The sequence below is a fragment of the Mesoplodon densirostris genome, chromosome 17 (assembly GCF_025265405.1).
Source record: "Mesoplodon densirostris isolate mMesDen1 chromosome 17, mMesDen1 primary haplotype, whole genome shotgun sequence".
NCBI lineage: Eukaryota > Metazoa > Chordata > Mammalia > Artiodactyla > Ziphiidae > Mesoplodon > Mesoplodon densirostris.
In genome coordinates, this window is record NC_082677.1 from 69,407,105 (window position 1) to 69,421,857 (window position 14,753).

Consider the following 14,753-nt stretch of genomic DNA (forward strand, 5'->3'; position numbering starts at 1 on the left):
TTATATACCTTTTTCCCGGTTCAGTTAAAATTCCTTGAAAGCATATATCCAAATTCATTTTGTATGAAATGTGCTTGTAACAATTTGTGTTGAATGGAAAAAAAATGTATATATGTGATAATGTCCACAGTTTCCTCATGGGGAAAAAATAGTTTGGGAAGGAGGAAGTAGTCCTGTAAAAGTCTTCCTAATTTTACATTCACTGAAATATAATGGAGTGCAGTAAGGAAGTTATCATAGGCATGTACTTGTTTACTAATAGTGGGTGCTGTCCATTAATTTAAGTTTTATTACCTCGCTTTCAGTTAGCCTTTCCTGATTCCCCCAAGCTGGCTTTTGTGTTCTTACATGCTTTCCTAGACACTGTCCTTATCATTATTATTTATCGTCCTATATTGCTGTTCTCTTTTTTTTTTAAAATAAATTTATTTATTTATTTGGCTGCGTTGGGTCTTCGTTGCTGCACGTGGGCTTTCTTTAGTTGTGGCGAGCGGGGCCTACTCTTGCTTGTGGTGCGCGGGCTTCTCATTGCAGTGGCTTCTCTTGTTGTGGAGCACGGGCTCTAGGTACGTGGGCTTCAGTAGTTGCAGCACTTGGGCCCAGTAGTTGTGGTGCACAGGCTTAGTTGCTCCACAGCATGTGGGATCTTCCCGGACCAGGGCTCAAACCTGTGTTGCCAGGCGGATTCTAAACCACTGCGCCACCAAGGAAGTCCTGTTCTCTTTTCTCATTTGTCTTCCCAACTGGATTGTAAGCTTTCTGAAAGCAAAGCCTGTCTTATTCATTCATCATTATGTTCTTAGAATAACAGTCATTTAATAGTGTTTGTTTATGACATACCATTCTTTGCTTAAAGGAGTATTTTCAGTATCTCCCCTGAAATTTCAAATGGATGCTTATACGTTCACTTTGGTTTGTGCAGGATAATTTGCGAACCTTCCCCCTTTTGTTCCAATCCTCTACAAACCCTCACCAACTTCACTGTAACTGTTTCAGTGGAGACCCAAAGTTACTTAGATTCTTGATGTTTGGGGAGAACCTTTGGGCCATTTCTGTTCTATTCGGCCAGTGGCGCCCAGTAAGCATCTCTCAGTCTCCCTCCCCCGTTCCCAGGGCTTATCACCTTAGCTCTCCTCATAGTAACTGTGCCTTCAGGCCCATGTTACCCCTCCCCATCCTCAAAGATGAGGGATAGAGTTCCAGTGTTAGCAGTTCAGTTTCCTGTCCTCCTCCCAGAGCGCCTCTGCAAAATTCTCAGCTGATTTGCCTTTTTAAAACCTGTCCTTCCTAACCCTAAACTCCCTCTTGTATCTTCTTATCTCCAGTGGAGTGGTTCCCTTTACCTAATGGTTGAAGGAAGGAGTAACTGCATGTATGAGAATTTTTAATGAGAGAGAGAGAGAGAGATCCTAGTGAGTAAAGCTTGTGGCAGTTGTAGATGGTAAATAAGCCACTAAATCCCGGTAGGCTTTCTTCCTTTGCTCACACTCATAATAAGGTTTCTAATGAGAGGGATCCGTGTCTGACTTGTTAGTGATCTCTTGTGATTCTCAATCTCAAGTCACCGAAGTTGTTTGGTCATTGAACGAGAAAGTGAAGACAAATGGTTTGTGTTCTTAGTGCTGTGGTGTAGCTTTCAAATTATGTGCTTATTTGGAATACATTTTAAAATAGATTATTTGCTTATGGTCTTAGTACATGATCTGGCTAGTTTTAACTTTATAGAAGAGTATTAACTTCCTCTTGGTGGCTTCTATTTTTGTTAGATTTTCTTACATTTTTCTTCATTCCTTTATTTTCACTTTATTCTTAAAGATACTAGCCAGTCCCTTCAAAATCAGTGTCTGATTTGTTTTTTTAAATAAATTTATTTATATATTTATTTATCTTTGGCTGTGTTGGGTCTTCGTTGCTGTGCATGGGCTTTCTCTAATTGTGGTGAGTGCGGGCTGCTCTTCATTGCAGAGCGTGGGCTCTAGGTGCACGGGCTTCAGTAGTTGTGGCACGTGGGCTTCAGTAGTTGTGGCACATGGGCTCGGTAGTTGTGGCTCACGGGCTCAGTAGTTGTGGCACATGGGCTTAGTTGCTCTGCGGCATGTGGGATCTTCCCGGACCAGGGCTCGGACCCGTGTCCCCTGCATTAGCAGGCGGATTCTTAACCACGTGCCTCCAGGGAAGCCCCTGATTTAAGTTTTATCATAATTTTATCAGGGTTTGGTATGATTTCTGCAGTGATTTTTGTTTAATTATGATTTTGAGCCTTCTCAATATGTTAGAATACTCGTTACTAGTATAGACAGCCCCCCCCCAGAAATAAACATCCAGCTGATGAATTACCATACATAAAAATAACAGCTGTGCGGCCCCTGACAGAGCTGTCAGCCCCCAGTTGGTCGATGATTGGAGTGAGATCCGGGACCCACCAGCCACCCCCTAGTTTTGCCTTGTCGAAGAAAAACCACATGTGTTTGTTTCCTCCACATAGTGAATTCCCCCGCCTCCTTCCGGGTGCACCCTAACTGCAGAGCTCTGAGGACACTGCAGTTGGTGTTGGGGAGGAGGGCGTGAGACCAGAAAGACTCCTGGTGATGGACACTATACTTCGTCTTAAAGAGGGTGAATTCTCCGGGTGGAAAAGGAATCTGAAGGCTGTACTCTTGTCACACTGTAGGCATTTTTTTACATTCCTGTTTCTCTCTTGAGGGTGGGGGGGGGTCTTCATTTTTCTGTCTTTTTTGTGTCTCCACACCTGATTGCTGCTGGTAACTCAGCATGTATATCTTGAAGGCTGCAAATTCCCTTTGCAAAGCTAGCTCAGAAAGAACCCCAAAATAGTTTTTCCCACAAAGGCAATGAGGATATTCATTCAGTATTACTGTTAGCTGTAGCAGTCAGCATGGCCCAGTTGAAAGTCTGGGGCTGGCCAAGAAACCACAGCTGAGGAAAATCAATCTTAATGCTAAGTAATTCATGTCAGGCCATCCAACAATCCCATATGCCTTGAGTACCTAACAGGCACTGCTAGGTTTGGGGTAGTTTGGTGCATAAAATGGACATAGCCGTTGCCCTTATGGAGCTTATCTTACGATAGTGCAAACAGGTAAAGAGTCCCAAACTAATTACGAATTGAGTTAAGTTCTGTGAAGGAAACAAGGTACAATGAGAAAGAGTAATCAGGCTTAGGCTGACAGGCACTTAAATGAGATCATCAGGGAGGCCTTTCTGAAGGGGGTGGTATTTTACTAGAAAATGGAAAGGTGAAACTGGGATACCTGTGGAGCAACTGAAGAAACAGAATTCCCAGCAGAAGGACCTGGCTCAGAAAGTCGTGAGGCAGGAGGAAGGTGGCCGCGTCCAAGGAGTTGAAAGGAGACCAAGTGGTTAGAGGCGGGAGGGACGGGCACCCTGGGCAGGGTCTGGTCCCGATCTCGGTGAGCCCTGAGGGTGTTCAGTGGAGGACTGGCACAACCCGACTCGCTTTACTGTTGCTTGTGGAGGGCCTCCTGGGAGTCAGCATCGCGTATGAGCGGGAAGTGCTGGTGGTGGAGAGGTTCAGGACACCCGTAGTGAAAAATCAAGGGCAGGTGGGTCTGAGCTGTACTGTAGAGGTAGAAGGAAGAGGACTTCCTGAGAGATTTGCTGTGAGGAGTAAGCCAAAGAATCTGAGGACTCTCTGAGTTTCTGGCTTGAGCAACTGGGTGCGTGTTGGCTTCCTGAGATGGCAAGGCCTGGGGAGAGTCAAGTTTGAACTTGATTTAATAAGCTTGAGTGTCGGCGTGGCCTCCGGTAATGAAATGTTATCACACATTTTCCCCTGAAAGTTTTGTCCAACCAAAAACTCACCTCCTTCAGACCTTTTCTCAGATGTTAACCTTCTCAGTGATACCTTTCTTGACCAGCCTAATTAGTATTGAAAGCCCCATACCACCTCTCTCCTTCCCCTGCTTGATTTTCCTCATAGTAGTGATTACCATCTGACATGTTATATATTTGACTTGTCTATTGAGTCCCTGTAACACAGAGTATGTGAGGTCAGGAATTTTGCATACTGATCATTGCTGTACTCCCGACACCTAACGACGTGTGGCCGGTGGTAAGTGCCCGAGAAGTATCTACCTGAACGCATGAAACCACTTGAAGGGTTCTGTGCTGTTTTCTGTAACTAAATCTTCTTGTTAGTATCTGTCAGGCTTTTGGCTTAAAACTTGAGTTCTCTTTTTAAAATGAATGCAGATTTTATAGGATTTTAGGTATGGGTACATGTGCATGCACACACACATACGGGAGCTGGCATTGCTTTAAGGATAAAAACTAAAATCTATAATTCATATTTTAATTGTCTCTTAATTTTCAGGTTACAACTGATGGAAGACCGAAAATCATTGATATCATTGACACAACAGGAAGTGGTGATGTGAACACTGCTACAGTGGTGGAGCCAAAAGATGGGGAAATTATTGGTCTTTCAGGAAGAGTGCTTAAGGTTGGAGCTTTTATCTTTTTATTGAATTTTTTTCTTTTTTTTTTGTACTATCACTTCAAAGCATTTTACGTTTATACCTTACATTTCATGGTATGGTATTAGTTACCTATTGCCGTGTAACAGATCATCTCAAAACTTCATGCTTTAAAACAACAAACATTTGTTATTTTACAGTTTCTGTGAGTCGGGAATCTGGGTGTGACTTAGCTGGGCGCCTCTGTTCAAGATCTCTCCTGAGCTTGCTAACTGTCGGCCAGGGCTCTGATTTCATCTGAAGGCTCGATGTAGCTGGGGAAGGGGAATTTGTGGTTATTGGCAGGTTTGGTTCCTCAGCACATGGGCCTCTCCATGTGGCTGCTTCACAGCATTCAGCTGCCTTCCCCAGGGCGAGCAGTCAGAGAGAGCCCAGTTGGAGGCTCTGGTCCCTTTATAAAATGATGTTGGAAGTGATGCCTGTTACCTCTGCCATGTTCTTTTCATTCAAAGTGAGTCAGTAGATCCAGCACACGCTTACAGAGAGAGGATTTTACAAGGGCATGGGTACCAGATGGTGTGGACCCTTAGGGTCCATCTTAGTGGAAGTTATTGTTTTTGTTGTTTGATAGTGGGCTTGGAATTGGGATTTCTCTTTTTTCCAGTATGGCTGCTGAATTCTAAAAATTTTAAGATTTAAGCGGAAAGGTGGGAAAAGTGATGAGAATGTAGTTTTGCCTTCTGCTTTTCCCTTCTGGGAACTTGAACTTGAAATATTTAGGCTTTAATATTTGTGGACTTAAATATCTGACCTTATCTTATTCCATGTACTTGGTAGAAAGGCTGGGGTAAGCTAACATGGAAGATGATTAGGAAACAAACATAAAGCAGTTCATGAAATATTAGCTAATGGGTTTGTTAGGTGGCAAGAATTTGATGGTGTTTCTGTACTCTTATCTTTTCAAACAATAAGCAGAATTAGCTTGCAAGGTAAATTTGTGGTTATTTAGATATCTAAAGAGCTATATTTAACTTCCCATCTTTTACCATCTATCTGAATCATGTTTAGACCTTGTCTCTCGGGTAAGATCGTCACGGCACTGTATTAGTTTTCTGTGCTGCACAACAAATTAACACAAACGACAGCTTACCGCATACGTTCCTACATTTACTATCTCACAGTTTCTGTGGGTCGAGTCTGGGCACAACATTTTGTGGTTCTCTGCTTAGGCTTCCACAAGACCTCAGTCAGGTGTTGGTTGGGACTGTGGTCTCAACTGAGGCTCAGGATTGTCTTCCAGGTTCACCTTGTTGTTGGGAGAATTCATTCATGACAGCGTGTTTCTTCAAGGCCAGCAGGAGAATCTCTGCGGACCTCGGGGGTGGTCCCAGTCTCTCTTTTAAAGAGCGTGCCTGATTAGGTCAGGCCCACCAGGGCACTCTCCTTTTGATGAACTCAGTCACCTGATCAGGGACCTTAATTGCATCTGAAAAAGCCCTTCACCTTTGCCATATTACTTCCCATAACATAATCACAGGAGTAATATCTCCTTATGTTCACAGTTCCACTGCCTGTCACAGGCAGATGGCAGGCATTCATATCCCAGTTTTGCTTCTTTTCCCGCGTGTTGTGGACTGCATGTGTGACCCCTGAATTCATATGTTGAAGCCCCAACACCCAATGTGATGGTAGTAGGAGGTGGGACCTTTGGGAGGTGATTAGTGTTAGTTAGATGAGGTCATGAGGGAGGGGCCCTCATGATGGGATTAGCACCTTGATAAGTGCCCTTCCAAGGGAGAGCTTGCTTTCTCTCTGCTCTGTGAGGACGCCATGAGAAAGCCATGCCTGCAGGCCAGGAAGGGCGTCTCACCAGAATCGGCCATGCTAGCACCTGATCTCATGCTTTTCTCACAGATCACCCTGATCTCATGCTTTTCTCACATTTGTGAGAAAACAAATGTTTGTTATTAAACCACCCAGTCTATGGTATTTTCTTATGGCAGCCCAAGCTGACAAAGGCACCATGTGCTTTAAAAAGAAATACTGCAGGGAAATGACTTTCTGCACATCTGAATTGCTCTAGTTTTACCTACTTTCCCAAGTCAACCTTGTTATTTAGAGTATGTTTCAAAGAGAAACATGGGATTCCTGTGAGTTACAGTACTCTAGGAAACTAGAGAGCATTCCTAGTAAGTCAGGCAGATTCAGAATCATATAAAGTATCAATAGTATCCTCAAAAATCTATTTTTGAATAGTTATAGCCCATGCTCTAGATAAACCATCCACACTTGTAATGTTACTAGTGCTTAAAGGTAGAATTAGTGTATTGTATACATGGCTGTGAAGTAAGATCAGAAAATTGATAGATTGGTATTTACATCCTTTCTCAACTTGGTGATATATTTCTTTAGCTGTGCTATTAACTGTTCTCAGCCTATCAGTATAGTGAGTTTTTTTAATTTAATTTTTAATTGTATCCAATATGTCTACAGAGTTTAAAGAACCTTCTACAAGGCTTCTAAAGAAAAGTTCAGTCCACTTTCCATGGATCAGCATCAATTCCTGCTCAACCAGGGTTAAGGTTTGATATATTATCTTCAGAGTTTGTTTGTGGTTTTTTTTTGCGGTACGTGGGCCTCTCATTGTTGTGGCCTCTCCCGTTGTGGAGCACAGGCTCCGGACGCGCAGGCTCAGCGGCCATGGCTCACTGGCCTAGCCGCTCTGCGACATGTGGGATCTTCCCGGACCAGGGCATGAACCCATGTCCCCTGCATCGGCAGGCAGACTCCCAACCTCTGCACCATCAGGGAAGCCCTATCTTCAGAGTTTTAAATGACAAGCTAAAATACTTTTTATTCTTAATTTTTACCCCCTAGTTTTAGACTTTATCTGTAGAATTAAAAGTGGAAGAAGAGGGTTTAACTCTCTGGTCCTTCCTTTCTGAGAAATTTTCTTGCATTGTCTCTTGGGTTACTTCCTCCCACTTTTTTGCTGCTCTTTTATCTGGGACTCGTGTTAAGTGGACACTGACCTCTTTAGTTGATCCTCCAGTTTTCTTATGTTTTCTACCTTTTCTTCATTGCTTTTGTTTGATTTTTTTTTCCTTCCTGAGAGAGTTCCAAGATGTTCTCAACATTTTCTTCTAACTCATGTACTGAATTTTGCCCGTTTTTAATTGCAGGAGTCTGTTCATGTTCCCTCAGAGCACATTTTTGTATCACGTATACAGCGTTTTATCTGTGAGAATATCATTGTCTTGAAAAGTTTTGTCTCGTGACTTCCGTCCCTCTTCTTCTTCCTCACCGTCTGCTTCCTCCCGTCCTCCCTCTTCCTCCTGATCTCGCTCTCCTTTTCCTTCACCTCCCCCCGACCCTCCTCCCCCTTCCCCGGCCTTTTCTTCCGTGTGCTTTGCTTTTGACCTGAGCGCTTCTCCTCGGGCGTCCCCTCACCGCAGCTGTCTCTGATTTAGTGGCACGTGAAAGGTGATTGGAAGTTCTCTGCTTGTGGAGAGCCTGTGGTGTGGGTCTCACTGGAGGGTCACGATACTATCATGGGAGGCCCCAGGATCTCCGTCTATGGTATATTTTTTCCATTGAGCTGCCCAGTTACCTCAAAGAGGACCTTCGCCTGTTTGGCCTGGAGTTTGGGGGCAGAGGAGTGAGAGAGAAGCCTGGCCGCCAGCACCTGGGGACCTGAGCCTCGACAGGCCCCCGGGGGGACTCTTCACTGTGCCTCATCTGTCCCCTCTGCGCCATAGACCTCTCTAGAGGGTTCACATCCCACTGTCTCTCATCAGCTTCCTGCAGGATGTGGGGTAGGCAGCGGGGGACTAATCGGTCCTCATACCAACTTTCCACCCGTCTTCTTGGTTACAGTTCCCTTCTCCAGCCATACACAGACCGTAGCTACACACATGCTCAGTTAATGTTTTTTCAAGCATGTGCAGGTGTTCAGATATTTTGCCATAGTCATTAAAAAGAGTAATGTTGTCAGTCACTGGGATTCTAGCTAGTGGGGTCTCTCAGAACTCCTTAGTGCACAGTTTTCAGAAGGCAACGCAGTCAAGTCTTCAAGTTTCTTTGATTTAACCGTGCTTCAAAGTGAGTTAAATACCTGTATTCCACTTCTGCTTCTTCCAAATAGCGCGTAAACTGCTGACGGTTAATGTCTAATTCTTCTGCCAGTTTAAGATCAACGACACTTAGGTGCTTTGAAGATTCCTGCCGTCTCATTCTCTAAGGATGCTGCTCTAAGCTGTCTTGAGAAACTGGCAGCCCATTACTTATGGCCAGCGGTACTCGTAGGAGCAGGTCGAAGCAAAAGAGTGAATAGAAGGGTAACACCTTTCATGGTAAATTGTACAGGCAAGAAGAAAAGTGCACGAAACACACATGTTCAGTTTAATGAGTAATTTAAACGGACGCCATTGTATCCACCCAGATAAGACCGAGAGCGTTGCCAGGCCTCAGAAGCTTTCTGTGTTCTCCGGATCACAATGCATTTTGACTTTTGTGGTAATCTCTTCTTTGCTTTCCTTTACAGTTTTATCACCTCTATGTGGATACATGGAATATATTTGTTAGTTTTGCCTACTTTGACCTTTATATGAATGGCCTCATTTGTGTGTCATTTCATGTCTTCTTTTCCTGGGTGTTTGCAGGATTCATGAGATTCAGCCATGATTTGCATGGAGCGACGATGTGTTGAGTTTCATTGCTGTGCCTGTGACATAGTTTGAATGTACCACATTCTGTCCATTCTGCTGGGGAACAGTTGAGTTGTTTCCAGTTTGGAGCTGTCACTAACAGTTCTTTAGGGAACATTCTTGCAAACAAATCCTGTGCACACATGTACAGATAGCTCTAGGATGTGTACCTCTAGGAGTGGACTTGCTGAGTCATAGAGATACACCTTTACTAGGTGATGCCGAACAGTTTTTCCAAGTGTTTGTACTAAAATACATTTCCACCAGCTGTATATAGGAGTTTTAATAGTTGCACTGCTAACACTTGGTGTTTTTAGGCGTTTAAAATTTTGCTTATAGGCTGGGAATCTAGCTGTATCACGTTGTGGTTTTAATTTGCATTCCTCTGATTACTAATGAGATTGCGCACCTTTTCGTATGTTGCTTAAACTTTTGGATTTCCTCTTTTGTGAAGTGCCTCTTCGAGTTCATTTGCCCTTTGTTTTTAATACTGAGTTGTTATGATTTGTGGGATTACCTGTCCTTGGGTTACGTGTGTTTCGGGTGTCTTCTCCCACTCTGTACTCGTATTTTCACTTTCCAGATGATGTCTTCTGATGAGTAGGAGTTCTTAAATTTGGTGTAGTTGGATATCAGTCTTTTGCCTTTTTGTTTGGGGCTTTTTGTGTCTTAAGAAGTCCTTTCTCCAGCTGACAACCAGTGAGAATCAGTGGCCCTCAGCCTCACAGACAGAGGGAAGTGAACTCCGTCAAACCCATCACCAGCCAAGTGCCAGATGAGAGTAGGGCCCTGGCCAGCACCTCGGCTGAAGCCAAGTCGAGGATCCAGCTAAGCTGTGCCAGCTTCTGATTGATGGAATGTGTAAGATTGTAAATAGTGTGTTCCTTAAGTCACAAAGTTTGTCGTATTTATAACACAGCAATAACTAATACACTCAGCAAAGATATAGAAACTGTAAAAACACTCACATGGATATGTTAGAACTGAAATTTACAATGACTGAAATTTTAAGAAAGCATCACTGGGTGGATGTAGTAGCAGAATGGAGATGATGGAGGAGTCTGGGTCAGTGGACTCTAAGATCAACCAGTGGAGAATATCCATTCTGAATAATGAAGAGAAAAACACTGAAAAATAACTAACTTAGCTTTGGGAGCTTGTAGCTCAATAACAAATGGGCACATATTTGCATCATCAGACCCCAAGAAAGAGGAAAAGGAGTGTGCTGCTGGAAAAAAAAGATACTTGAAAAAATAGTGGCAGAGAATCTCCCAAGTGTGGCAAAGATATAAACCTACCAATTCTAGAAGCTGAGTGAACCCCAGGTAAGATAAACCAAAAGAAATTCATGCCCAGAAACATTCTAATCAGATTGCCAAAAATTAAAGACAAAGAAAAAAAATCTTGAAAATTGCCAGAGAGAAGGGACCCATTGTATAGATGGCAAAGATACTCAAATGACTTTAGCTTTCTCATCAGAAACCCTGGGGGCCAGAAGGATGTGGTACAACATTTTTCCAGTGCAGAGAGAAAAGATCTGTCGATTGCAAATTCTATATCCCGTGAAAATATGTTCAGGGAAAAGGTGAAATAAAGACATTCCCAGATAAGGTAAATCTAAGAGTATTTATAGCCAGCAGATACACTTTTAAAAAATAATAAAAAGAGGCTTTTCAGACAGGAAGAAAGCATGGAGCAGCAGAAATGAAGGACTAGCAAAAGAAGCAAAATGTCTGAGTAAATATGATGGACTGCTTTGAGTTTTTTTAAATCGTATTTGATAGCCAAAAAAAAAAAAAAAAAATCCTTCCTGTCCCCAAATCATGATATTCTCCCATATTTATTTTCTGAAAACTTTCATTGTTCTACTTTTCATATTTGTTCTTAGAAGTCACCTGGAATTGATTTAATGCTTAGTTTGAAATAGGAGTCCTGTATCCTTTTTTCCATCTGAAGACCCACTTGTCCCAACACCATGTATTAAAATACCATAGTTGCCCCACTAATTTTCAGTGCCTTCTTTTTACTTTGCAACTTTCAAAGTGTGGTGACTTTTGGCTTCTAAAGCCTCATTGCCCATTCTTTGTCCTTTGGGTTTTTGGTTTTTTTCCTTTTCCTTACTCTAATTTTAGTAGCATTTGGAAGGGAGCACAGTGCTTTCTAAAACTTGACCACATTTAACTTGAAGTCAGTTTTTAAAATCATCAGTATGTAGCCTTACATGGTAAAAAAGCGGTTAGTCCAGAGACCGTGAATGCCTTGGCCAGGTTTAGCACTGTAGTTAGATGCAGTGATAGCTGAAGGAAAGAGGGTCCATGTGTCCTGGCAGGACCATGAGGCTGACAAGTCTGAAGTACAGTTCTGAGGCAGAAACTCAGATTTTTCTGCATGGAACGTTAACAACTCATGGTGACACTTGTGTTGTGAAGAGAACCCTCAATTCGTTAAGCATCCTCTCTTTAAAAAAGAGTCAGGGAAATGAGGTGTAATTAGAAATTAAAGAGATTCTGTTTCTCGTTTGAAAATCGGTCTTACCACATTGTGGTTACCACGTAATTAAAACTCTTTTTTAAAGAGAGCAGCTTAAAATGGTCAAAATAAGCACTTTGATTCTTAAAAGAGACCGAAAGTAACTTCATATTATGAAATACTCAAATATGTAAAATGACATACTCCATAATTGCCTCAGAGTAAAGTTAGCTTCACTCTAACTTGGTTAAGGTTAGCTGGCAGAGCCATGATTATACATAATTTCTATTTTCTGATTTTTTTTTTTTTTTTAGCTCAATTTTTGTAAGTAACTAGTCTGCCTTTACTTCGAGGAAAATATATAGTAGTGATTTGAGATACATCTGGTTCATGGACCCTGCAGAATTTGGTCTCATTTTAATTAAATATAAATTATGTCTATTGGATTATTTTTATTGTATTATATACGTATTTTAAGTAATTGTGATTGTCTTAACACCTGATTATTTTGCAGTCATTTTAATTAGTTATTCCATTTAATCCTTTGGCATTTCACAGCTTTTTGTAATCTCTTTGCGCAAAGAAGTTGTCGCTAGCATAGGGTTACAAAGCCACCTGTGTCGTGAGACACCTGTGATGAAATAGTCTTTGGATTTGCCAGCTAGTGACTACTTACCTTTTTGTTGTTGCAGCGCTTTATTTATTGTTGTTGTTATGTCACGGGCTGTTGCAGGAATGTTAGAGTTAAGAATCTCTATTTTCTAAAGAAGGCTGATAAGCTTTGAATGAAAAGCACTAGTTTGTGTGCCAACATATTTGAAATTTCACAAACTCCAGACATCCAGTTGATTCAGAAAAGATTACTGATATGCATGCTTGTTTTTTTTTTTTTTTCTTCTGTGGTACGTGGGCCTCTCACTGTTGTGGTCTCTCCCGTTGCGGAGCACAGGCTCTGGATGCACAGGCTCAGCGGCCATGGCTCACGGGCCCAGCTGCTCCGCGGCATGTGGGATCCTCCCGGACCGGGGCACGAACCCGTGTCCCCTGCATCGGCAGGCAGACTCTCAACCACTGCGCCACCAGGGAAGCCCTGATATGCATGCTTTTTAAAGTCAGTAGATCTTTGAAGTTCTGTGAATGATTGTCTTCCTCTAGTTAGTTGTGAGAAAATTTCCTTCAAAGGCTTCCTACCTGGGGAATAATTTGACGAAGAGGGACTTGGGGATGAGTCTATTAAAGATCCTGCACGAGTAAGAATCACTAGTCAGTCCACCAGCTCTGAGTGGTTGATGGTTCAACTTCATAATCTGTACGCATTTAAAAGCTGTTTTTAGTGATCATGGGTCCTGTGATGACAAAGAGTATGAAGGATCCCCATTGTCTTGATGGACATTTCCAGTTGGTTGATGTTCGTGCATCTTATTATTCATTGCAAATTGGGAGGTAAAGATTATTTTCTTCCCTTTGCACATGAGGAAGCAGAAGCCTGTAGGTCCCACCTGGTTAGTGGCAGAGTTTGCGCACTCTGCCAGGTTTATCTGACTTTAAATTCCATATCCCTTACACCAAGTTTTTGTCTCTGTGATAGAACTAGATTCCAGTTTTCTTTTCAACCTTTCTGTTGTTTGGGCCAGCAATTTAATTTCTTTTTGCTTCTTTGCTTTCTCCGTTTGTAAACTGGGCATACTCTTTACATCATTCTGTTAATTAAAAGCTGGAAGTGTTAGTTTTAAATACTTTGAGATAGTGGGAAAAACTATTGTAAGATGTTATATGTAATTAACATGATTTTATAGAACTTTTATCTTAAGAACTCAAAGAGCTCTTTTTTTTAGTATCTGGGCATATCCCTATAGTATTGTAGAGGAGAAAGTGAAGTTCTTTTTCTTAATGGGAAATCTAAGGGTGGAGGTGTTCTGTAAGTTGCTTCCCTCCCCCCTGGTTGATGGGCAATGGAGTGGTGAGGGGGGGGTGAGGTGTCCTTGATGCTCGGGAATTGAACGTCTTAGTGGTTTCATGTGATGTTGAAAGCACTTTATAAAGCATTGTGTAAATGAAAGATATTCTCCTTAAACCATCTCACTGATGAAAAAAAAAGAGCCAGAGAGATATTAAGTGGCAACTTAGAATATTAAAAACGTTGCTGTAACATGTGAGCCTGCTCACCCAAGTTGAGCCATTCATACCTTTTTCCCCAGTGCTATATTATTAGAACTGGGAAGCATTTAGTGAGTGAGAAATTTACTTTTTATTTTTTATAGATTCCTGCGAGCTGGACAAATCCCTCAGGCAGATACCACATTGGCATAAAAAACGGCTATGATTTCTATCCAAAGGCTCTCAAGGAAAGAATACAGGTAACGTGCAATCTAGTATCAGTGACTTCTTTTCTTCCTCAAATTTTATTCATACTGAAGAAAAACATTTCCTAAAATCTCACTAACTTAATTGTTTGGGGGGTCTGGGAGGCTTTCAAATGGTGACTGCTTAAAGCAAGATTCCGTTCAATTGAATGTCACCCATTCATGGTTCTTAATCTTGGATACATGGATAAGTTTAGGGAATCTGTGAGTACCTTGAAATTATATTCAAATTTTGTGTATTTGTGTTTTTCTGGGAGATGGGATATGCTTTCATTGGATTTTTGTTTTGTTTTGTTTTGTTTTTGCGGTACGCGGGCCTCTCACTGTTGTGGCCTCTCCCGTTGCGGAGCACAGGCTCCGGACGTGTAGGCTCAGCGGTCATGGCTCACGCGCCCAGCCGCTCCGCGACATGTGGGATCTTCCCGGACCGGGGCACGAACCTGTGTCCCCTGCATCGGCAGGTGGACTCTCAACCCCTGTGCCACCAGGGAAGCCCCATTGGATTTTTTTTTTTTTGCGGAATGCGGGCCTCTCACCGCCGTGGCCTCTCCCATCGCGGAGCACAGGCTCCGGACGCGCAGGCCCAGTGGCCATGGCTCACGGGCCCAGCCGCTTCGTGGCACAGGGGATCCCCCCGGACCGTGGCACGAACCCGCGCCCCCTGCATTGGCAGGCGGACTCCCAACCACTGCGCCACCAGGGAAGCCCCCCGTTGGATTTTTTTTTTTTTTTTTTTTTTTTTGCGGTACACGGACCTC

General features: G+C 42.7%; 1 protein-coding gene across 2 annotated transcripts in view; it reads left to right on the forward strand.

The window, feature by feature from the left end:
- The window catches only part of TPP2 (tripeptidyl peptidase 2), a 68,848-nt gene that overhangs the window by 3,661 nt on the left and 50,434 nt on the right, over positions 1 to 14,753 (forward strand). For both annotated transcript variants that reach the window (XM_060079868.1, XM_060079869.1), the window contains exons 2-3: positions 4,355 to 4,483; positions 13,894 to 13,989. In XM_060079868.1, coding sequence (XP_059935851.1) covers positions 4,355 to 4,483; positions 13,894 to 13,989 — 225 coding nt within the window. The remainder of the gene's footprint in view (positions 1 to 4,354; positions 4,484 to 13,893; positions 13,990 to 14,753) is intronic.